Below are 24,706 nucleotides of genomic sequence, written 5' to 3' on the forward strand. Positions count from 1 at the left end.
GCCTATATTTAGGCTACCGCTTAACGCCAACCTGTCGCTTGTGACAAGGGAAATCTCTTAGAAAATATATACTTTTAAGATACCCCGGACAGCAGGCCGCTGTCTGTCACACAACCAGGCTGAAAGTTAGCCCATTTTAAACACCAGAATCGCTGGTCATTTGAAATAAAAAACGTAGACCGTCGATCTATTTCGACATATCTCCCCGCCCCTCAGTGATTAGTGATGGCTTGATGATCACTGATAATTATTAGGCTACAGCCTCAATATCACGTTGGCTATTTATTATATTGAAATTAAACGAAACAGGTTATTGAAATACAACATTTTCCAATGCTAAAGGAGATTTTTTTCATGCTATGTATTGTACGTCGTAATAAGTAAAATCGTATTGGATAAAAGCGTCTCCCAAATAAAATGTAATGTAATGTAATGAATCGCATTTTTCAGTTCATAAACTACATGTCCCATCATGCACCTTGCCGCACTGGGCTCCGGTTTAGTGTCTGTAATCATGGCCGACAAAGATTGGAAAGAGTGTATCAAAAGTCTGAAAGGGGTTGTGTTAGATATGTGCGGTGTTTTGTATGACAGTGGAGAAGGAGGTGGTATTCCCATTCCTGGCTCGGTAGAAGCAGTTAAAAGGTGAGATGTTATTCGATGTAACAGCCAATAGCCTACTCTAGCGACATGTAGGCTTGCTCTTCTGCAGTTCTGCGATAGTTGTGTTGATTTCACCGACTATTTATATTAATTCCTGCAAAGAAAGTTTTTGATGAGATAAATAGAATTAGCCTATCTATTCTACATCGCCACGCATATTACTGAAATCGCTACGCATATCTGGCGTTTGATAGAACATTGCGTCATTATCCATATGCTTTCACGGAAAATTTGTCAGCTCCCCTATAAAACAAATTTTTATTTGCTTAATTTTCTTGTTTTGCATGTTCCTGCATAAATGTTGTACGTTTGTGTAGCAATGTGCCAGAAAGCAATACTACTTAGCCAATGAAAATGATACCCGATCTAACCGAATGGGAAGTGGGCGTACGTAAATTTTAGTGGGTCTAGCCTAGTATTATTAAATCAAGCGATTTTCAGCCTTTTTTCACGGCGCAGAAAACGGAAGACCTGTAGGTCGCTTTTTACAGTATTAGGTGTGTTATCTGTATCCAATTTTGCTAGCAGGACCAATAGCTAGGCGCTGTCATAGGCTCTCAAGCAGTGTTTATAACTTCCTGGGTGCTAATGAGTGGCTGGGCTGTGCTTGTGTCACAGTGAACGAAGCCCTGTTGTCTGGTGGCATTCCTCTCCAGAGAGTCACCTATCAAAACCTTTGGGGAAAGAGCTTTCCCTGACCCAGTTCAAGTACTCTAATGTAATCATAACACCCCATAGCCTGTAAAGATCACCCCATCTATCTAATGACAGGAAGCATGCTATAAGGTCATTTTTCTATCCAGTGCAATCATGCTTCTGTTGTTCTCCCTAAGGTCTGTTAAAGGCAAGTATGACTTGTGGGGGTACAATTACACAGAACCTTCTTTAAACAAAAGCATCTACACGTTTACAATTTAATCGCTACGTGATTGCGTTTTCTCCAATACAAGGAAAAGAATGACCCCGCATGGTTTCAGTGACACACATCACGATGGCTGCTTCCTCGCACGTGTGATTTGCGGTACCGAGCTGACTGTGCTGTGAATGTTCCGCCAGTCTCCTCCCAGCATTGTTGGTTTTTTTTTTTTTTTTTTTTTTTTTTTTTTTTTAACGGTGATTTTTAGGCCTCTGCAAGGTCAGTTGGTGGTGCCCATGTAATTGACGTAACACCCTACCTGTTCCGGAGCAGTAATGAGAGTTTTCCATTATGTGCGGGTGAGTGCGCCTGGCAGATGCTGACGGGCAGCAGATGTGTGAAGTTGCGGGGTGATTTGTTAAGGGGCCCGGCTCATCGGACGCGGGGTCATTACGGCGAGGGACACTGTCACTCAAGGCGGCTGTCCCGGCGCCGCGAGGTAAAGGTCGGTTCAAAACCGCCCGATCCTGGTCCGCCAAGCGCCCCGGGGACAAAGTCCTCTCCTGGAAGAGGGAGGAAGGGACTCCGTTGCCGTAGATCTGTCTGCGTCCACCCTCGTCTCCGTGGTTGTTGGGAACATGCAGAAGAAGCGCTCATGCTTTTTGTGATGTGTGCCTGACTACTGCACTATATTCGTGTAGCTTCAGCTAGTCATTTGATAGGGACATGGGCTCTCTTAAACAGCAGTGGAGTATCGCCCTGTGTGATCTCCCCTAGGAACGCAAAATGCACTTTCACATTTCTGATTTGGGGGGGTTTTGCTTTGACGAAAATTTTATGAGGTGGTGCGGGTGTCTCCAAAAATGAGCGATACTTGATTTTACACATCTAATTGTAGCATAGCCCATTTAAGGTCTCCATAAAAGGTCTGTGAACCCTGTAACCCAGGGAAGATGGCTTGGTTGGTAAGATTACAAACAAAACTAGTAGATGGTCTTTACCAGGGTGTTTGGTTAATGTTTTGTCCAACCATTTTTCCTTGGGAGTTTTATAAAACCATTGTAAGCAACCTTTAAAGCAGTGGTAACCAACCCTGCTTCTGGAGATCTGCCATCCTGTCGGTTTAATTTCATCCCCACACATGACTCTATTAATTAGCGGCTCAACAAGATCTCTAGCTGTTGAATGGGGCCTGCTTTGTCAGGCAGATTGGAACAAGGTTGGTTACTACTGCCTTGAAACAACTGTTCTAGCTGTTAGCTACATTTACATGTCATGTGTTCTTTCAGTTTTGAAGGAATATTCAAATGGGTCGTCATCATTAAAAGAGTGTTTCTTTCAGGATTTCTCTTGGAAGTATTCCAGATATTCAGAGACCATTATTTCAAATAGGCCTACGCTCGTTGTTTTCAAAGGCAACGATGAAGAGTGGCCTCTGAACTTTTTGTACTGCAGCACTGTATTTTACTTCTAACAGTAAGCAAAAGCAATGAAGGGAAAGTCATGGGTCCTTGAAAGAGGATAACGTTGTGGCATCAGCAGCCGTAGCAAAAGCGAGGGTGGCTGCAGAGAGCCGGTGCAAAGTTCAGCAGTCTTTACCGGCGGCGAGGTCTTCAGTTTTGCCGTGGCAGATGCGACCCACTGTCACTCAATCGCGGCACTGATTGCTCATTGTTCTGAGAAGGTCACATCATAATTCATTAACAATAATTACTCCCCCGACACCACCTGCACTTCTTCACTCAATTGCCCCATTAAATTACGAGGGACTATCACGTCCACCGCTCCAAACAATGAAGATGTATTTGTAGTGTAAAGGCGAGAGCTATTCGTTACATTATTTAAATGGTCTCATTTAAACCAGGAGAGCTGTCTTTATGAAGGGCAATTAAGCACTGGCTCTAATTGATCATTCATACTCATTACAATTAGGAAATATAAATAGTGGGAAAGGAAGTCATCATGACTGTGGCTGAGTGAGAGAGTCGTCGGTGGAATGGGCAAAGGAGGCTGGGTGTGAAACAGTTGTGTGGGATCCATCTCAATTTCGGTCCATAAACACCTATTCTTTGCTTCCTGCGGCATTTCTGTTGGGCGTTGTTTTTCTGAGCATTAGGCATTTGTGCACTTATCCTGTGGATTCCTAATCTTTAATGAAAGCATTAGTGTGCTTTAAGTCTTCACCATAATAATAAAGGAAATCAGAATGGGGGCAAATACTTTTTTATGGCACTGCATTTTTTGCCACTACACAGTATTCTCCATTTAAAAATACACTTCCATGCTCTGAAATTATGAGAGGAGTTGTATCATCACTTCAAATGGTCTTCAGTAGATACAATTCCGGTCTTGAGGGCGGGTACCATCATGGTTGTCCGTTTTTTTTTTATGTTAGTCAGTTCAGTATTTTTCTATCACCCTATGTGCTCTCCCCAAGGATCAAGGCTTCGGACCTGCAGCTTCGGTTCTGCACCAACGAGACCCAGGCCACGCGGGAGAAGTTTGTGGCCAAGCTGAAGAGGATGGGCTTCGACATCCAGGTCAGCGAGGTGTTCTCCCCTGCGCCCGCCGCCCTGGCCGTGCTTAAGGAGAGGAACCTTCGGCCTCACCTGCTGGTGCACAACGGTACGCCGGTCGCTTAACCGCTGCTTTTCCACAGCTTCCATCATCGCTGTCCTCAACTTAAAAATGATTGCCAGCATTATGTTTTCCTCATGAACATAGTTTTACAAGTGGTGATTATTGGTGGGCTGTCCAATCTGTGTTGGCAATGGAAAACATAGCATTTTCATTAATATGTGGGCCAGAGTTAAGGGCAAATGTTAACTGAATCTTGGCCTTTATCTTTATCTTTTAACTTCGCTCTTAGAGAATTGAGGGCATGGAGAAGGCCAAGGAGCCAAGCAACAAGGTTTCAGCTAAAGATAAAGAAGTGTACTGCGGTGTACTTAATATTAGATAATGTTTGGCATGTTTGTTTCTTCTTATGAAAATGTTTTGTATTCGTTTTTTTTTTACTTTTGCAACTTTATTTTTGTGTTCATGCATTATATTTCTCTAAATTGCTTTGTGTTACTGTGTTGCATGGCATTCTGTTACTGATTTTATTGATTGATATTAATTCATTTGGATGAACTAATTATGATTTAAAATTCATTAGTTTATTCCAGGGGTGCAGGTTTTTGCAAGCCCAGCAGTATGACACCTGATAAAGTAATCATGGTCTTCAATCAAGAAATCATTAAATAGAACAAAAACCTGCACCCACAACGGCCCTTTTCGGATAAGACTGGACGCTCCTGGTTTATCCATTCTTTCTTTCACATTGGGTGATGGGTCTGGCCAGTGATGATGGTGCCCGTGATCATGTTCAATGTCTTCCCTGCAGATTTGTTGCCAGAGTTCAAGGACATTGATAATACGAACCCGAACTGTGTGGTCATTGGAGACGCAGCGGACAAGTTTTCCTATCAGAACCTGAACGATGCCTTCCGGGTCCTCATTCAGCTGGAGAAGCCTGTGCTCTTTTCTCTGGGCAGGGGGTAGGTTTGAGCTGCTGGAAGTACAGTACAAAGATTAATTCAGTTTGGCATTAAATACTCTTACCTGTGCCTTGTATTTCTTACACAGTCATTTTTCATCAGAGGAGCTTGGGGAAATATTTAACAAAGCAGACACAACGTTTTTTAAATGCAACAGAGCATTCCAGCGTGACACTAGAGGAAGCTTGACAGTGTACATTTTGCAAAATTTTAATTGACAAAGCCAAAAATTCTTTTTTAAATTAGTTTTTCTGTATCTGGGAGTGAAATTATCTTTTTGCAAAATCATGTTCACTCGGTGGAATTTTATAATTTCTTGTAGAATCATTGCATTTAAAATACCCAACATTTAGATAAGTGAGAGAGATCATTCAGGCTATATTTTGTATTCCTGATTTAAAAGAAACTCTAGTTGTACCTTGCATGTGTCCTCCTGGATGTGTCCAATAATGTTGTGAATAAATAAATTAATAAATATTGTTTAAAAAATAAATAATATCGACGTATCCATTTTAGATATCTTGGAAGTGCATTTGTTTTGTGTCTTGGCTGGGTCACCAAGTCAGGTAGTTCAGGAAGCCTTCTGGTGAGTTTATAGCTATTCATTGAGTCCCCAGTCCTGGAGACCCTGGTTCTTTGGCAAAGTGGGCCAAATGACTCTTACTGGAAGCTGAATACCTTGCGGTCGGGAGGTTTATCAGGTCCAGCATACCTCTGGGCTAAAAGAACTGCCGCAGCTCCTTAGGCCAGGCATTAAGCCTTTCGGTCTTTCGCTCTTCCTTTCACGTTGATGGGGAAGCGGCGTACAGACAGCGACGTGATTTAAATTCAACGGGAGGCGGAGACGGGGTGGCGGAACGCGCTGCTTAATGTCCTCCGTCACGTCGCCGTGCGAGAGAGCGAGGCTGTTTGCCTCTGGCGGAGGAGGGTTATTGGCTCTTCCCGCGGAGGTCAGGTCAGGCGTAGGGGAGCGGGCTGCGGCCCGCGACCGGGCGATGGAGAACGACGGCGAAAGATAAACCGTTAAACGAGAGAGACACCGCCTCCCCTCTCCACCCCCCCCCACACCGGCCTCGGGCGGCCTTCGCCTGGAGGGAGACGTCTGATCCGGGAAGACGCGGCGGGGATGTCAGGGGGAACCCGCTGCTCTCTCTCAGGGCCGTAGGGGTCTGTGACATTGAGATGTCAGGCAGGGGGGGTCACGTTCGTATTGGGTATTTAAAATGGTAATGGAGCGACTGTCTCACATGCGTGTATTGACATGCTCATGCATGTGGACCCCACATCATGGCTCTCAGTTTGCTTATCTCCCGCTTCTTCAGTTCAGAGGAACTGTAAAATTCACAGATTTTTCTCTTCAGAATTCCGTCTTGAAGAGACCTTAAGAGTGATTAGGTGGCTGGACTTCAAAATAAATTAATATTCAAATATTAAATGATTCCCCAGATCAAATAAATCAGGTTGCAGGGTAAGTCATACTGTTATGGCACTGTTATTTGACTGTGGATGGGCCTACGGTCTGGTATCAGGTATTGACTATGCCGGTGCTTACTGTGGCCGGCAGCCCCGTAGGATGGAGCTTAAGTGGCTGTAACGGCACCTGGGAGGCCGGGGGTTTCAGTTGGTAGGACATCCGTGTGTCAGTATACTGCAGTAGCCTAGCTTCTGCCTGACTACAGAAGCAGCCCGTGAGGTGTCCTTCTCCAGCTCAATGTCTGTGTGAGCTCCAGTGCGAGCTTCACTGGTGGACAGAAGGGTGAATAGAATTAGCGGGTTTGACATTGTGCGTTTTTCGAGGAGAGCACCTACTTGTCTGCCTTCTCATGTGTTTACAGAGGGGGTTGTAGCTATTGGCACAGGCAAAATTGGCGATTCAAAAATCTGTAAAAATGGCGGTACATTTGTTTTCATTAAGCCGATAAATAATTGATCAGTTTTTATATGATGTGAAATTTCAGTTCTTCCTGTTGTAGAAAGACTCACTGTAGAGAAATCAGTATTCCCTCTCTTTCAGACAGGAAAATTAATCTGATTGCAGCGATAATGCATGAGGAATTCAATTTGAATACTGACCCGGTCATCTATCAGTGATCTATTGGGAATGTCTGTACAAATAAGGGCTTACACAGCAAGTTAGTGAGTTGTTGCCCTCAAGCATCTTATTTGATTGTGCTTAAGGGCAGCTACTGGTTCTGTGCCCCCTTACTGTAGCTCCTGCTGGGCCTGACTGTCTTCGTTTGGCTCATTTCTACAGGCGCTACTACAAAGAGACGGATGGACTGAAGCTGGACGTTGGGGTGTACATGAAGGCCCTGGAGGTACATTCTGACCCTTCTTCAGCTTCAGCTTCACTGGACTGGGGCTGCAGCCAGGATTAGGCCCTTTTGGGATCTTTTGTTTAGATTTCTTTAGTGTGCTTCTGCCCAGCCTGGGAACATGAATACGCAAATGCACATGCATAGCACGGAATTGAGTCTGGCAGCTACTTGACCTCTACTTGTTTATGTGTGTTTATGTATGCTTGTGTGTGTCTGTGTGTGTGCGCACTTGTTTGTTTGTGTGTTTGTGTGTGTTTATGTATATACTGCATGCCGTGTATTTATGTTTTATATGTGTGTATTTGTGTATATGTTTTGTTTTATCTATGTACTTGTGTTAATGTGTTTGACTGTATACGTGTGTGTGCGTGTGTGTATGTGTGTTTTTCAGTATGCCTGTGACGTGGAGGCGGAGGTAGTGGGGAAGCCAGCCCCAATGTTTTTCCAGAGCGTTCTGACGGACATGGGCATCCAGCCGCAGGAGGTGAGGTCTGCAGAATTACACCAGAGCAGGAGTATCACTGAGAAAACACGACAGCATGTGGTCTTAAAGACTCATGTACACCGTTCATTCACACATCGATCTTCTTCCTGACTCTGGAAAACCTCAGAAAACAGGTCCGAATATATTTAATAAATGTACTCTTTGTGCCTACTGTTTACATATTGATAATTACACTTACTGATAGTCATACTACGTGCACTTTTCATGCGTGTCTGTTAACAGCACTTCCATGTGTGATTTTATGGATGCACGGTGTGGTGCAGCGATGTGTGTTCACATTGAAATGTGCTGTTTGGCGTCGCATGTTAAAATGCTGCGCAGGCATTCGACTGATGTAAGTGGGGGTAATTGCAGTCATCCCGCCGCTGGAGTGTTTTCCGCAGCGTTCCACGCCGAGGCCCTGAGCGGAGGCAGCGCCGGTGACGCTGGCGTAATCGCTTTAGCAGGCGTCGGAGCGACGAGCCAGCGCTAATCAATAAAGCCCTCATCAGCCGTCCCCCCGTCCCCCCCAGCGGCTCTCGTCCCCCCCCCCCCCTAATTGCCCCCTTCCATTGAACAAGAGCCCCGCTACGAGCACAGGGCAGGGGGCCACTCCCAGGGGCCCCCCGCGCGCGTCGCGTTCCATTCCAGCCTCCATTCCTCGGCGGGTCCCCCGAATGGCGGATCACCGACGTCACGCTCGGCTGCCGGAGGAGCCCTCCCCAGACCCGGCCGAGGGTGACCCCCGACAACCGCCGTCGTTCTGGTCGCAGTCCCGTGTGCGAGGATTAGCGTTCGGGTTACGGTTATGGATTTTGGGGTCAGGGTCAGGGTTACCGATTTGAGATGGGGGGGCTAGGGTCAAGGTTCGCAGATTTGGGATAGGGATTAGGGCTAGGTGTACGTATTTGTGATGGGGGTTAGGGTTGCAGGTTTATGATGGGGTTTAACGTCAGGTGTACAGATTTGTAATGGGGATTATGGTTATGGAATTGCCATGGGAGTTTGGGGTGGGGGCTTCGCAAGTTTTTTATTAATTTATTTTTTAAATACTTGAAGACTTAATCTTCCAGAGACATGTATTTTTTGTATTTTATTTTTGAATGAAAGATTGTTTGTGTCTTTCACCTATCAGAAGTAGTTTTATGATAAACTACGATGAATTCATATTTCTCTTCTCTGACGCCTGTGGTCAGTGCAGATTCAAACCCTGTCTCTGCTCTCCTCGAGCTGTTTTATTTTAGGGTGGGGGGGGATAGCAATTTGGCTAACATTCTTATTCCCGTGGATAAGTCAACCCCTGACCTTCATCTTCCAAACAGCCCCCCCCCCACCGCCCCCCTCACCCCGCCCCTGAATGGGAAGTGATTGGGGAATAATTGCCCCTCCTTCAGTGATTAGTGCCCTTCACTGATAGTAAATCAGGGCGGTCCCCGGGGACCCGCCGCCGCCTCCATATGCCTCGGCTGCAAGATGGCTTCTGCAGGCATCACTACCCATGTGCAGCCCGGCGCCCCGGGGCCCCCGCTCGCCTGTCTGGCCAAATCAGAACACACGGCCCCCGCCCCGGCGCTTCATCCTCACCGCTGCACAGAACATCCCCAAAGGTCAACTTCTTTTACAGAGGGGAGGGGCGGCTTCTCTCTCTCCATCACTCACACTCACTCTTACGCTTTCATCTCTATCGCTCTCTCTCTCTCTCTCTCTCTCTCTCTCGCTCTCTCTTACACTCTTACTCTTTCATATCTCTCTCTCTCTGTCTCTCTCTCTCGCTCTCTCTTACACTCTCTTACTCTTTTATCTCTCTCTCTTTCTCTCTGTGTCTTTCTCTCTGTCGCTCTCAGTCTCTCTCTTTCTTACTCTCTCTCAGTCTCTCAGTCTCTTTCTCTGTCTCTCTCTCTCTCTCTGTCTCTCAGTTTACCTCTCTCTTTCTCTCTCTGTCTCTTTCAGTCTCTCTCTCTTACTGTCTCTCTTTCTCTCTGTCTTTCTCAGTCTCTCTCTCTCTTACTATCTCTCTTTCTCTCTCAGTCATTCTCTCTATCGCATGCTGTAATAGTCCCATATTTCTCTGCCTGCCATAGGACGTTGCTGGGGATTATTTCCACCAAGGTGAAGAGGGTTATCGTGTCACACATATTGGCACTAAAACATTTAGGGCTTTATGTGAGTGGTTCGAAATGCGTACTTGAACCGGTCTTAAATTCCACTGTGAGTTGGGGGAGAGAGATTTATGACGTTTTGTGCACGCGACCTGCCAGCTTACCTGTAAAACAATTTTCTTCCCTCTCCGCTGCATAGGCCTGACCGAACACTGGCTCTCAATTGGCTAACGGTCACGGCCTAAATTCATGGGGTAGTGCTATACGATAATGCAAAAAAATAAAAAATGAAACATTTCCCTTCCTATAGAGAATATTTTTGGACAATAGTTTTTCACTCATATCTGTTCTCAATATCTTGTCATCCAATTGAAACAAGAAACTAATTTCCCCAGGGAATTAACTCCCCGATTTGCATACCTGGTAGATTTAATTAACTACTGAATCTACTGTATATGCAGATGAGTCACTTAAAAGTGACTCTGGTTTTTACAGTTTAGCCACTTAGTCCATAGTGCAGTTTACAGCCTGGAATTAAACTGACTGGATTAAATGGCAGCTGTGTGTCTGAGTCGCAGTGTCGCATCATAAGCTGTTGTGTAAGTCAGCGAAGGTGGGCCTCAGTCAGCAGGTATTGCTCTAACTCATTCATGGGGCTGTCTCTGATTGGCGCCCGCAAGCTGTGACTTACCTGTATCGGCTGCCTAAACTGCGCTGTTCTCCACCACGGTAGCTGGAGTATTGGGAGGATGGGTGATGCTGACTTGTGTTAAAGCAGGGACGTTTCTCATTGCACGACCACAGCGGTCGCCATGCTTCAGCTCTGTTTGACGGTCCACTCGACCGTCTCTCGCCCCGCTCGCAGGCGCTGATGATCGGAGACGATCTGATCAATGATGTGGGCGGGGCCCAGAACTGCGGGATGAGAGGGCTTCAAGTGAGGACGGGGAAGTACAGGTCAGTGCCTGTGTGTGTGTTTGTGTCTCTGTGCTTTTCTCTAATTAATACTCTACTACTCCAGCCACTCAACTCAATGTCTGCCTGTTTGTGATTATGAACACATAATTTGCTCTTATAATTCTCTTTATATTGGGATGTTATCTGCTGATGGTGTAACTTAAGTGAAGATGTTAAGCTCAAAAAGGAGTCTAACCACAGTCGTCTATGCCTATTTTATTTATCATTTAATATGTTTTTTATTAATTTACTAAGCAAGTTGAAATATTTTATTTAAAACCTGTTATATTTTTCCTTTGTGAGTAAGTGTCCATGCTCATCCACTTTTTCAATGAATGTGGAAAGTTGGTTGCAGTTTGCATTTGTGTAATAATGTAAAGCAGGGAGGTATCAGCATTGGTATCAGCCAATATCTCCACTCAAATATTGGTTATTTATATTGGCCCCAAAATTTTCATATTGTACTAAATATAACCAAATAAATAGTGTTTTATGCAGTGCTCTGCAATGGTTCAGGACTGGTAAATATCTCTTTGATTATAAGTCAATGCATTCACTCAGGAGCACTGATTAATTCAATATATAGCTCTGCTCCAGTCAGAACCCGGGGTTGCCAGTACCAAAGAAGATTTCACTGTGGTAAATGAGATACCCCTCATTTTACTTTAGCATTAATAGTGCAGTATAAGCGCTTGTGAGTGCTGAGTCCACCAGGGGAATTCAGTTTGATGTTCTTGATTTAAAGTCAATCTTAGACCCTGTCATGTGACCTGAACATTAATGGTTTTGCCACTAGAGTGTGCTGCAACTCCAGCATTACCACTAGCAGAGCTTTTCCTGGTTCTGAGAAAGTAAAGTTTTCAGGCATTCCATTTTCTACGGGACCATTTCTTTTCTATTTTGCATTTAAAAAGTTGTACTCTTTTATGCATTTTATAGTAAACCAGATGTGGTCAAAGAAAGAACTAGAGCCACTAACTGGAGTAATAAACTAGGAAATGATATGGTTAAAAAATGAAATGTTTGTGTACCAGCAATCGCATTGAGATCACCACTGACCTGACAAACTGCTAAAAGGATGCCTTGGCAGTGCCCCATCTGGCATTTGAACCTGGAACCTCTGGGCTCCAGTTCCCTGTGCCCAACACTGCACTGCTGCCCTGAGTAGAAATACAAAATGGAGAGAGTCCACCTTGCCACATAACACTCTGCAGCACCCTTGCAGTCTTATCCAAGAGGCCTGCATCTAGTATGGGCGTGGGATTTTGTTCAAGCCCTGCAGTAAAATTCCTGATTGTAAAGCTTATAAAGGTTTTGATTGAAGACTATGATTGGTAGAGAAGTTGAAAATAGGCAGGGCCCGTGGGTATCATAGTGCTGGGCTAGGACAGAAGCCGGCACCCACACCAGCACTCCTCAGATAAGAATGGACACCCCCGCCATACCGTCAGTTTGGAGGTGAAGGCACCAGTGGGAACTTGCTCGGGCAGCAAGGCGATACAGTATTCAGGACTGCTCTTGGATCAGGTTGGGTCTGTGGGTGGGGTGCTGCTGTCACACCCATGAGCAAGGTGGTGCACCTAAATTGCTTCTGTGAAACATCCCGCAATCTGAATAATATGTAAAAATGCCAGCTGCGTCAAGTCAAAAGTGTGTTTTCCTGTGAAACGGATAGCGTAATGCAGTCTCCTGCAATTATGGAAAAAACGGTTTCCTTCGTGAATGTCAGCTGCACTGCTCACAACTTTTTTGTTTTCTTTTTTATTATTATTACTTATTATTATCCAGACCTATTACCCATGCCCGTAATCCTAGGTAGTTATACACCTAGAATAATATGAGGCCTCAGCTTTCCCAGTCTAATTGAGATGAATTGGCCCCAGTTTAGCGTGAAGCTGATTACAGAAACATATGGCCGCTCGTTTAAGGACCGATATAATGAGCATGTTTGCACACGAGCGTGTGTGTGTGTGTGTATGTATTTGTGTGTGTGTGTGAGAGAGACAGAGAGAGAGAAGCTGTCAGTAAGGTGGAGAGAGCATAAAGGGTACTGGATGTCAGCAGTCTGTACACTGCGGCTGTTGGCAGGACTCTGTGTTCTACGGAGCCACAGAAAGGAGTTGTGCAACAGCGAGAAATTATAAATGAGAGATGGCCGGGCGACGTGGTGGGGATATCTGCAGGTGCGGCATTGTGGGCCGCGCTGTGCCGACAGATTGTGAGTTTGACCCCCGAGCCGCTTGTTCCGCTGCCTCCCGGTATAAATCACAATCATGTGAACACCAAGTGCTCAGCAATCACTTTGAATGCCACCCAGCTGCAATTCGCATTACTCCGTGGGACACTTGGCCTACATCTGATAGAGCTTGTTTGTGTGCCTGTGTGTGTGTGTGTGTGTGTGTGTGTGGGGGTATGTGTGTGTGTGTGTGTATATTCACATGTATGTTTTTGTTGTGCGTGTATGCATGCTTGCGGAGGTTGTGTATTAACTGGTGTGTGTATGTGTGTGTGTGTGCGCGCGTGTGTGCATGTGTATGTATGGGTGTGCGTGGTTGGGTGTGTATGTGTGTGTGTGCGTGCGTGGGTGGGTGCGTATGTGTGTATGTGAATGTGCGTGCGTGTGTGTGCATGTGTGTGTGTGCGTTCCTGGCGCAGGTCCCTGTTTAGTTCTCTCTGGTGTTTGTCGGGTTCCATTGTGATGCGTGATGCTGGTCTTTGCTCGGGGCTGTTTCTCACCTGGCGGAGCTGCCAGAAGCTTTATGGCTGTTGCATCACAGGCTGTCATTTACATTTACAAGTTAGTCATTTGGCTAACACGTTCAGCCCAGGCTACCTACAACAGTGCGTTTCACATGGTAATGAGCTAATGCTAAAAAGGAAACGCAGTATGTGCTAACCGGGGAGTTACTGCTCTCAGTCCTTTGTGAGGCACTGCTATGGTACCCATGAGGAAGTACCTTAACCTGAACCACCTCATTAAACACACAGCTGCAGAAATGGGGGGAAAGGAAATTTGAGAAAAGTTATGTAATTGCTTCTCTCATCGGGCTCTCCTGAACCGGTGAACAGGGCAGTATACTGCAGTGTCACGTGTTAACAGATATATTTTGGATTGTTTTCTTCAATTGTAACAGCGTTGGTATATTTAATTTATGAGCGTTTGGTGGTTTGTCCAAGTGAGGGAACAGCGCTATGTGGAATGGCCGCCATCTTTGGGTTACGTCAGATTTGGCTGGGCTTGCTTTGATGGGGACATGGGCAGTGAACGCCCGTCTTTGGCCGCACTGCACACACACACGTACATTGCACACACACATGCTCGCTCACGCGTATAGACACGCTCATGCGGATGCAGGCTGCACTGATTCCGTCAGGGCTGTGTGTCTAAGAAGGCATGAATGAACGTGTGCATATACTCTTTTTATGGCTGTGTTTTGGTTTGAAATCTGTACAGTTTTTATTTCATGAGAACTATCAGCCCCAGTGCTTAACTCCTTTAATTTGTGTGTCTCTGGTGTCGTGGAAAAGTCGTTTTATGTTCATTCCGATTTAACTTCCTGTTCAGTCTCCTTCAGGGAGGAACACTGAAGAAAGGCTTTGATTTTCCCGAATGTCACGTAGATGTTCAGCAGAGCAGTTTTGTGTTACATACTTTGGTGCTTAATGATTTAAAAACGTGTGTTTTGGGTGTGCGTGTGTGTGTGTGCGTGTGTGTGTGTATGTGTATGTATGCGTGTGTGTGTGTGTACATATGTATGTATGTGTGTGTGTGTGTGTGTGTACATATGTATGTGTGTGTGTGTGTGCGTGTGTGTGTGTGTACATATGTATGTGTGTGTGTGTGTGTGTGCGTGCGCTCACGCACCCCCGCTGGTCTGGCCTCAGCACCAGCCCCTCTCATTCGCTGCTGCTCCGCTCCCTCGTTCCCGCTGAGTAATTCAGCAGAAGCGCGTTTGACTGCAGCCCTTTTGGTGGACCCCTAAGCGTTTGCCCAAACACTGTTAATTGTTTGCGGTTCCGCTCGCTGGGCCCATAAACACGCGAGACCCGGGGAGATTTAACACTGTTTAACTCTTCAGACCCGGCCTCGGCTGGAGCCCGCCGGCGCGGCGGTAAAGCACGCGGGCTATTTATTTATTTATTTATTTATTTATTTATTTCATTTTTTTGGAAACGCAGCTGCTTCCAAGCGGAGCAGATGTTGCGCAGGCCCCACGCGTCTCACGGGGGCCCCCCCCTACCTCAAACCCCCCCCCCCCCCCCCCCCCCCCGTCGGCCGCGGCTTCAAACGGCGGCATCACGCGAGTGAGCTAAAATAGCCGCTCGGAGATTCGCCGGCTTGATATGTACTTCAGTTGCGGTCGGGATGCGAGCCCTCTGTTCTTCCGAGTTTGTTTTCGCAGAACTCGTTTCTCGCTGCTGTTGCTGTTGCCGTTGCGCTGTTGTGTGAAGTGAGAGGTGCAGCCCTGGTGCGGACGCTGACTGCTTCCTGTTCGCTCGGGGGCTGGGAGCACATCGTATAAATACAAGTGACTTGTTCACATGGCTATCTATGGAAATGTTTTTTTTTTGTTGCCATGAACATTATTCATCTGCAGTACAATTCACTGTTGAGTTTTCTCTTGGAAATCTCCTCTTTTGCTTTTTTATTACTTGTATTACTCCTAATGTCTGTGTTTTTCATGTCATTTGAATAGTGTGGAACATGTAATACCGTGGCCATGATTTGAAAGTTTAAAAGCTTTGTGTGCGTGCAGAACTTAATGGCAGAGAAAAAAACCAAGCTTATTGATTTATTACACGGTAGTTTACCTAAAATCCCTAATGCAAAGAGCTTAATTTTCACTAAATATTGCCATATGTGCTCAGCTTAGCACTTAAAAGAAACTTTTAAGAAAAAAAGTTAGTTTCTGCTTGAGGGAAAAACTCTTAACGTGACACGTTCAGACTTTAGTCATGTCGGTCCTCTCCGTATCTACAGGTCATCTGGCGCATACCAGCCGCGGATTATGCTGATTGATATACCGTGCTGTGCATTGCCCGGGTGCGCTCGCTTATGTGTTTATGTGACACGCAGAGATTACCATCATTACAGGGGAGGCCTAGCCGCGGTGGCTGCCCGCGGACTCCGCTGATTGCCCCCTCAGATTGCGTTTCGGGGGGGGGGGGGGGGGGGTCTGCGTGCGGCGAGCGGCTGATTGTGCCTGCCTTTTCCCATGCCGAAATGAATGAACGGGCCCGAAATAGCCGCGCTTGGGAACTCCGTAATGCGGAACAGGTTTTTCCCCCGGAGCCGCGCGGCGGTGCAAGAACGCCGAGGTGCTTCTGAGCGCCGGTGTCGTTAGCGCGCGTGGGGGAACCGGCTGTGCCGAGGTTTTTTCCGAGCGAGCTTCGACTGCAAGCTGCAATTTCAAATGCGATCTAATAACCGGGTTTCCAGCGCGTGTGACTGGTGTACGCATCAGCGTGTCATTTGTGCTCACTCTGTCGATTATATCTTCGCAGGATCGCGCGTGTTGGGTTTCCTGCCTTATATAAGTCCTGTAAAAAGGCATCCTCTGGGAGATTTATGAGAAGGTGAATTCGAGGGAAAGGTTTTAGTAGGACGTTCCAGACGTTTACAAATTATCTGTGTGAGGTTCGGTGACTTGCCGTGTGCTTAATGCGTCCGACGAGACACACTCCCCAGAATTTATTATTAAGCACTTGTTGGCTTCTGTTCTCAAAGCTTGAAGCTTGAAATCCTAGCTCCAATTAGAACCACATTTAAGTGATATTGTTAGGTAATTTCTTCTTCTTTATGGGGCAGCTGTACTGTAAGTGTCTTTGAGTATGTGTCCAGTTCGATCTCCATGTTAACTGCACTCACCAGCTCCCATTCTCTGCGGAAGGCTAGTTCTGTTTTATTGCTCTTATTTCTCACCAAGAGAGTGTTTCAGGAATGGTGCCCATCTGACTCCACCCCCCAGTCCCATGCAGAATATGCTTACGCTACAGTGTATAGACCCTGAATCCTGAAGAAAAATTACCCACCAAAAAAAATGGAATACCCCCCCCCCCCCCAAATGAAATAGAATCTGTCACTCCTGGGCTGCTGACATGCATGAGGCTCTCCTGCTCTGAGGTGTTTCATAAATACGGGCCCAGGCCTCAGAAGACAGCGGACCAGCTCAGCAGGCTGTTCTTGTTATTGTTCTCTCGTACGCTGTGCTTTAAACAGTAACCGTAGAGACTCTGGGGAAACGCGGGCGCTGGGACTGTTTGTGCTGAGGCTGACAGTCTCGCGCTCCGGGTCGTCAGAGCGGGCTCGGCGCTGGCCAGTGTCAGCGAGAGGAATCGGTCTCCCCCCCGTACGCTAGAGCACTGCCAAACCAGCGCCGGGCTTCTCCAGAGTGTTTACCATTCTGCTCTCCCCTCGTGTTCTCCCAGCAGCCATCGGTAATGGCAGAAGCTGTCACACTTGGATTCTGGAACGTTCCAGCGTAAACGCTTCTGTGCGGAACATCGCGGCGAGACAAACACAAGGCCGGCCTGCCCGGGGACTCCCCAGGAAGCGGCGATCGAAACGCCCCAGTCGCGGGGTCACCGGCCAGCCGATCCCGCGACCAGATTGCCGTCCCTCCTCTGAGCCGCCCTCTGACCGCCCCGGAGGGGTCATGCGAGTTTGTCGCACTCACACTGCGGCGTCAGGTTAACATTCGCGTGACTGTCGCTGTACCGTGACGCTGCGAGGTGCTGTGTCGTTTGCTGTGAAGTGATTGGTGAAGTCTGCCACGCTACAAAGCAAAGCAAATGTTAGCACCTTTGCTAGCGCACAGTAACACTGCCCAGGGTCATCTGCTCTGGAATACAAGGTAAAGTGTTACCAACCCCAAGCCCTCCACTAGGCACTGAGTAACATACCGGTTTCCTGTCCATCAGGAAAGTTGCTGGAACGTTCCATTAATGCGCAGCAATGGAATTAAGTTTCACTGTCGTGTAAGAAGCACTGGGCCGTGCGTCACTGCAGTCCTGTACCGTACAAAATAAAGAAGCGAAAAGCTTTTGGGGAAACGATGAGGCGAAGGGATGATGAGAGCCCCGCGATCAGCCCGGTGGCGGCGCCCTGTTCGCGGCGCGGCCGCGGCTAACGGGGATTTCCTGCGCCGTCGTGCCCGCTGGAGCGGCAGAGTCGAGCTAACCGCGGCGATTATCGCTAATGCGCGCTAGAAAGGAAGAAAGTCATTAGGGAAAGAAATCTCAAAGGCCATGAAGGTAAACATACCCCGCCGCCGGGACGAGATTGGGGCGCAGCGGTCCTCTTCCCCCCCCTCTGCCCCCCACCCCACCCCACCCGCCGCCTCCCCGCACTTAACGTGTATTTTGGCAGCACTCAGATGTCTTAGGCCGTTAAACCCCTTTCATCACGGGAAAGATGAGGAAAGACGGGGGGAAAACCCCTCTCCCCACAGTTCCGCGCACAGACCTGCGATGAAACGACGCCGTTTTCTTTTCTTTTTTTTTCCCCTTCAAACCGCCAGGCGCACCATTTCGCATTTCAGGCCGCGTTATTCCTCCGACCCGTTTCCCGCGTCCCGCCGCCGGGGGTGTGGATCTGCAGATCCGCGCGTCTGATTCACGGAACGCCGAGCGGCGACATTCCGCGGGACGCCGTGGCGACCGGAGCCCTTCGCGAGCCGTACTGTGCGTACCGGGTTTCACGTCCGGCTAGCGTTCCAGGCTAACTGCAGTCGCTGTCGTTTGGCCTCGCTATTGTGGTGAACTCGGGTTTTCAGGCCTCTCCCTTTGTTCAGGAGGAAACCTCATTTTAAGTGTGGGCTTTTTTTTGTTGTCCCCGTCATCTCCAGACAATTATGAAACTTGTGCCTGTGGAGACTATACCCCGAGCGCCTGGGAGCAGACAGTTGTGGAACTGGATTTTTTGTAACGCCTGCTGTTCTGTCGGGGAGATGTTCTTTCTTCTTTTTTTTTTAACAAGCAGACGGCGAGCAAACGCTCGTAACTCACTCGTCCTGAGGGCTGCGTCGTCCTGGCGAGCTGAACTGGGTCCCGCCCTCTTCTGCCGCCGCGGGCGAAAGGAGCGTTTCTGCTGGCGAGGTCGAAGACGTGCCGCGGCCCCCCGGCCTGTCCCAGAGCCCGGGTTCAGGGGGTTCAAGGTAGGACTGGACGTAATGAGAAGGAAATGAGCGCATTCAGGAACGTGTCACGTCTCACGCTAACAAAAAAAAAACTGGCTTGGATAACTCGGCTTTGTTTGTCACAAGAGGAAGGTACGGGGGCTGTCGAGGAGAGTCGACGTGTAACCGGGCAGTGGGGCGGGTCATGAGTCCTAAAAGTCACACGAGCGCTATGGCGCGTGGACCAGGGCCCGGCGCGTGTTGTTCAAAACAGGTTCCCTTTGAACCGGGACAGGAACCGCTCGCTTTCCTCCGCCGCCGCACACCCCTTCCCCGCCCCCGACCCCCCACCCCCTCGCGAAATCCAAAAGGACCAAAAATAAGAGCGGGGAACAATGTACGGTAAGGTCATCTTTTGTCTGGGCCGCGGCGAACAGACAGATAACGTAAACATGCTGGTGCGATTGCGTAGGAGGAGGTGGCGGTGGATGTGTGGCTCGCGTAGCTTGGCAGGCAGTCTGCCAAGGGGGGGGGGGGGGGTATATTTTGGGCTCATGCCATCCCGTCTCACCCCCCCCCCCCCCCAGACTGGAGCAGACAGGACACATGCACTAAACATGCACCATCGTGGGACCTGCGACTTGCGTAATGCAGTCTTACCATTGTTCTGTGCCCCTCCTCACTAAGTCCCCTGATGACGGATAGACGAGGAAACGCTCAGTTTAGTTCCTCCAGTTGGTGTTACACTGCTCTTGTTTCCTGCAGCATGTTTGTGTGAATTTGATTAGGAGAAGCTCCTGAAGGCATCACACTTAGGAAGTCACACTTTTATACTGTATTGTTTATATAAATATCACGTAAAATAAAATGTGTGATAAAGTAAATTTAATAGGTGGCTTATGCACATGGTGTCATAAGCAAAATGGGAACAAAGCTTTCCCTTTTAATATCACTGTTTATGTTCCCATATTTGTTACTTTGTCTGGTTCACAAAAATGTGCCAATCTCAGCAAGTATTTCTATTGCTTTTTTGCTAAATAAGACAAAATGTCGTCAGTGAGATGAGACAGTTTGACTCATTTCTCAATAGGGTGAGAAAATGTCAAGCAAACAGTAACTGAAAACAAGTTAATATTTTCCACTTCAGAGAAAGAAGTCTCATTGCAAGACTGACACTTAAGACACTTTTCCCAGTGTTTATACATTCTCGGTAATGCAATATTACATTTTAAACAACTAGTAGTATGGTAGTATTGATCTATAATATGTGATTTATACATGCTTCCATACACAAATGTAGTGTAGTGGCACAGCAGCCTGTTGTGAGTGTTATATAAAAGGGGTAAACCATTTTACTGAGATAGGGATTCTCAGCTACATGGGGGGGTTTTTGGCCGAATTTTTCTGAATCACTGCTTTAGACAATGAAAATCATGCACGCATTAACTTTTGCCCTGTTCCTAGACTAAACTGACATTGACAGAGGGTGGTGGATGGAGGTGCATGCGACATCCATATTAAAATTGACAACAATGCTCTTTTGTGTTTCCCCATTGCCGCCGCCATTGTCGCGAACCCCAGGGGGTCGAGCGGGAGTAGGCATTTTGGCTACGCGGTCAGATCGATTTATCCAGCTGCCAAAAGGCCTATTTCGGTCTCGCGGAATTGGCATTGACAGTCCCTGCCCCCGAAAATCAATTTAATCAGGTCAGGAATCGACCCCCCCGGCCCCGGCGCATTGTGGCGCTCGCTCCGGGCATGCTGGGTTAGCGTCGCCCGCCGCGACGGGATTGGATCTTCCCGCTTTAAAGACACGGGAAGGATTCCCGGGTAAACAGGCCACGGACATTCCCGAACAGCCGTCGCAGAATGGCAGATGGAAGCCCAGGCCTGTCTCTCACCTCTGCCTGCTCTCCGCTGGAATGTTCCGTGAAGTGAGTCACTGACTGAGAGAACAATGATGACATCCTTCCAAAGATGACTCGGGCCATTTCGTTTTGATATTAAAAAAACAAAACCTCAGTTGTCAGCCCTTTAGAAGGCCAAGAATCACACTGTGACCTGTATCTGTGAGACCGTCAGAAATATGCGTTTACAGTGGTGTCATTTTATCTAAGACACATGGAAAAAAAGGACTCTGCTTTAAAAAATGAAAACCATATCTAATCATTTGGTTTTATTTTTTGGTTTTTAAATTTACCTTTGTTTAACTTGGTAGGTCAGCTGACGACCCTGGCTGGGATTCAATCGACTTTTGCCCTTCGACTAACAATCAAATTCAAGAAGTATTTGCTTTTCTTCGCATCGTTTGGCGAGTTCAACGATCGCTAAAATAAACCTGCCAAACTGAATTTGTAAGGGTTGAATTGCCGTGCTCAATGCACCACTAGTTTCAAGCCTTTATTTACGAGGCATTTTCTAGAACATTCGTCCGAACGCTCCTTTTGTTATTTTCACTGACCCACTTTGGCACCTGTTAGGCTGCTGTCGTTTGTGGAGCAGAGGAGGCACATCTGTAGAAGGTGTAGACGAGGCCCTGCTGGTGTGCAGAGCTCTTGCAGGTGTGCCCGCTCCGTTTTTGGCAGAACACTGGCACCTCTCACCACCCCAGGGTACCCAGAGCCCCGACAGGGCCTTCTCCGAAAGCAGGCTGCTCTTTATCAACTTTATAACGTTAATTATTTACGCGTCCTTTTAGCCGGGGAGGACAAAGAGCCTTACAGTGTGACAATGAGCCGGCTTTATCCTGCCTTACCCAAGCCCCTGGTATGGTACTTTTCCACTCCAGGGAGCTGTGTGTGTGCGTGTGTGTGTGTGGGTGTGTGACTTGCCCTGGTTCGCAGATGGCAGGCTGTAACGTCCCTCTTACCCTTAAACACACATGCGTAAAGCCCAGAGCCAGGCTCCAGCCTCTTTCCCGAAAGCAGGGGCCAGGTTTTTAAACAGAGGCGCAGACACAAGCATTAGCCCGGCTCACAATAGGGCCTTTTCTCTGACTGCCTCCCCCCCTGGCCACATGGTCTGTATCAGAAGCAAACACACGCACACACTCATGCACACACAGACACGCGGACTCGCACACACACTCCTATACACACACACACACACACACACTCATGCACACACAGACACACATACACATACACACACACATGCACACACACTCAACACACACACGTATACACACACACACACACACATATACATGTACACACACACACACACACACACACATACACACACACTCAACACACACATGTATACACAGACACGCGGACTCACACACACACTCCTATACACACACACACACACACACACACTCATGCACACACAGACACACACACACATACACACACATACACACACACACACATGCACACACACTCAACACACACACGTATACACACACACACACACACATATACATGTACACACACACACACACACACACACATACACACACACTCAACACACACATGTATACACACACACACATTCACACACACACACACATGCACACACACTCAACACACATGCACACACACTCAACACACACATGTATACACACACACACACCTATACACACACACATACATACACATGCTCAAAATGAAGTCAAGCAGCACTCTGGTAATTCTAAACAAAACAACACTGTAGGTGCAGTTCCCAGGGGCGGTGGGTAACAGCAAGCTGGTGAAAAACGAGAGGCGCTCTCTCCCCAGTTGCAGAGGGGTGTACTGGAGGAAGTTCTGGAGCATGGAAGGACTGATCTGTTGTTGGCAAGACAGGTCATTTCCTCAATGCAGACGAGCTATATATAGCGTCTGAGGCAAAAGAGAAGAAAAGAGGGCCAATGATTTTCCAGTGTTGCATAGGAAGTCCACAGAGATGTGTGTGTGTCGGGGGAGGGTATATTTAATATTTACAATGGCTGCAACATTGCCAAGAACGCAAACCAGACTATGTTTTTTTTTGTTCTGTATTTTCACATTGTTTGTTTAAATATGTGATTTTTTAAATGTGGAAATGTAAACAAAATTGACTATATGAGGATGCCTTCGCAGGTCACACACTATAAGAGAAGCAAGTAAAAAAGGCCTGTCCGATAGAACTTCAGTCCCATTGGTTAGTGCATCTGTAACATTCAGAGAGGTCACCTCATGTGATGTGTAAAATCAGCAGGATCATGCGGAGGCCCTGAACAAGATGGCCGCTGAACCGTGAGGTCATTAGCTGCAGTGCGTGCCTGGCCACCTAGCGCATGACAGCGGTCCACTTCAGCTATGTTAAAGAATTACATGGCCCTGAAGGGACCTAGTTTCGTGAGACCACTTACCGTAGCATTGCTAGCGAAAACGGACTGACGTCTCAGTTGTGCCTGCGCCGCCTTTCGTATCTATATACATTTCACCCCATTGATTTTAAGAGTTGGCTGCAGCGATGATAGCCGACATATGGTCTTGCCATGACAGATGTGCTATTGACCTCCAAGATCCTTTTTCTGTCTCATGGTTGTCTGTGTTCTGTTCTGTGGTGCCGTATGGATTTTATGTGAGGCCAGGGCTTCCTTGAAAAATTGATATTTATGTCAATGGCACACCTGTATAAATAAACGATAAATGAATAAAGTTTTTTTTCTTCGCTCTGACTGGATTTGTGGAAGAGATGTAATGAAAAGAGAGATGCCTTCGAGCAATCTGGGCTGGGGGGCCGCGGGGGGGTGTGTGGGGGGGTTGGCATATGGAGACACAGCTTGCTTTCACAGGGTATGCAGGGAGGGAAAAAAAAAAGCTTGAGAAACACTGAGCTCGTTTCATTCTGCGAGAGGAAAGTTCAGCTCTAAGCCTTCCTCACTCGTACAGAGTGGGTCTCTGGCTTTCATCTCTGTACAGTGCACAGAGATTATCCCATGACACTGGGTCATGTGCAGCAGCGAAGAAGCGTGCAAGCATTATTAACCTGGTTATTTCATTAGCATACGCTGCTGACCAGGGTAACTTCTAAAGTGTAGCGTGGTATCCATTTGTATTGCAGGATATGCGCTGAAAGTAGTGAAGTGAAGTTGTTTTGAGGGCATCACAGATGTGCTGTGCCCAAGATTTGAACCTGAAACCTTCGGGTTCTCTAGTCCCTACTGTGCCATTCTAGCTGCTTGGCTGTAAAGTTGATTTACACCCTAACACAGTATCCATGTACTGCTCTGCCTACTTTCCACCAAGTTTGTTACTGCTGGTGTTTCGTTAGCAATTAGAAATAAAAAGTATTGTTTATAGCCTCTGTTGTTTTTCCTCCTGGTCCTCCTGTGGTTCGGTGACGGAGGAATGCACCTACGCTCGGTCAGAAACGTGTGTTCAGCTAGAACGTTTTCTCATGGAGCGTTTTTTAAATTTTTATTTGTTTTCAAATCGATTCATCACACGCTACGTGGTACGGTGATCCCGTGACTTTTTTTAATGGGATTCGTGTTACTAAAAGAGGCCCCAGGAACAGGTGAGGATGAGTCTGTCCTCCATCTTGAACCGGACGTTCCTTGTGAGGAAACGACCCTCCCGTGACCGCTCGGCACGCCGGCCGGTCGCCGCGATTTATAGCGGCGCTGTCTCCGCGCCTCCAGCTTCACGCTCCTGACGGCGGTATCTACGAGGGTCACGACCGCGCCGCCCTTTCTCC

General features: G+C 47.4%; 1 protein-coding gene across 4 annotated transcripts in view; it reads left to right on the top strand.

Annotated features, from left to right (window-relative positions):
* The first annotated feature begins 480 nt into the window (after positions 1–480).
* Positions 481–24,706, top strand: part of lhpp (phospholysine phosphohistidine inorganic pyrophosphate phosphatase) — a 30,226-nt gene continuing 6,000 nt past the window's right edge. Inside the window, exons 1-8 of one of the 4 annotated variants that reach the window (XM_035406858.1) lie at positions 481–645; positions 3,957–4,144; positions 4,908–5,061; positions 7,316–7,379; positions 7,771–7,863; positions 10,828–10,919; positions 18,901–19,075; positions 20,618–22,137. In XM_035406858.1, coding sequence (XP_035262749.1) covers positions 515–645; positions 3,957–4,144; positions 4,908–5,061; positions 7,316–7,379; positions 7,771–7,863; positions 10,828–10,919; positions 18,901–19,075; positions 20,618–20,635 — 915 coding nt within the window. In that variant the 5' untranslated portion in view covers positions 481–514 and the 3' untranslated portion in view covers positions 20,636–22,137. Of the gene's footprint in view, positions 646–3,956; positions 4,145–4,907; positions 5,062–7,315; positions 7,380–7,770; positions 7,864–10,827; positions 10,920–18,900; positions 19,076–20,617; positions 22,138–24,706 lie in introns of those variants that run through there. The other 3 variants (XM_035406857.1, XM_035406859.1, XM_035406860.1) reach the window with 3 other exon arrangements.

Source organism: Anguilla anguilla, chromosome 2 (genome assembly GCF_013347855.1).
Source record: "Anguilla anguilla isolate fAngAng1 chromosome 2, fAngAng1.pri, whole genome shotgun sequence".
In the NCBI taxonomy this organism is placed as follows: domain Eukaryota; kingdom Metazoa; phylum Chordata; class Actinopteri; order Anguilliformes; family Anguillidae; genus Anguilla; species Anguilla anguilla.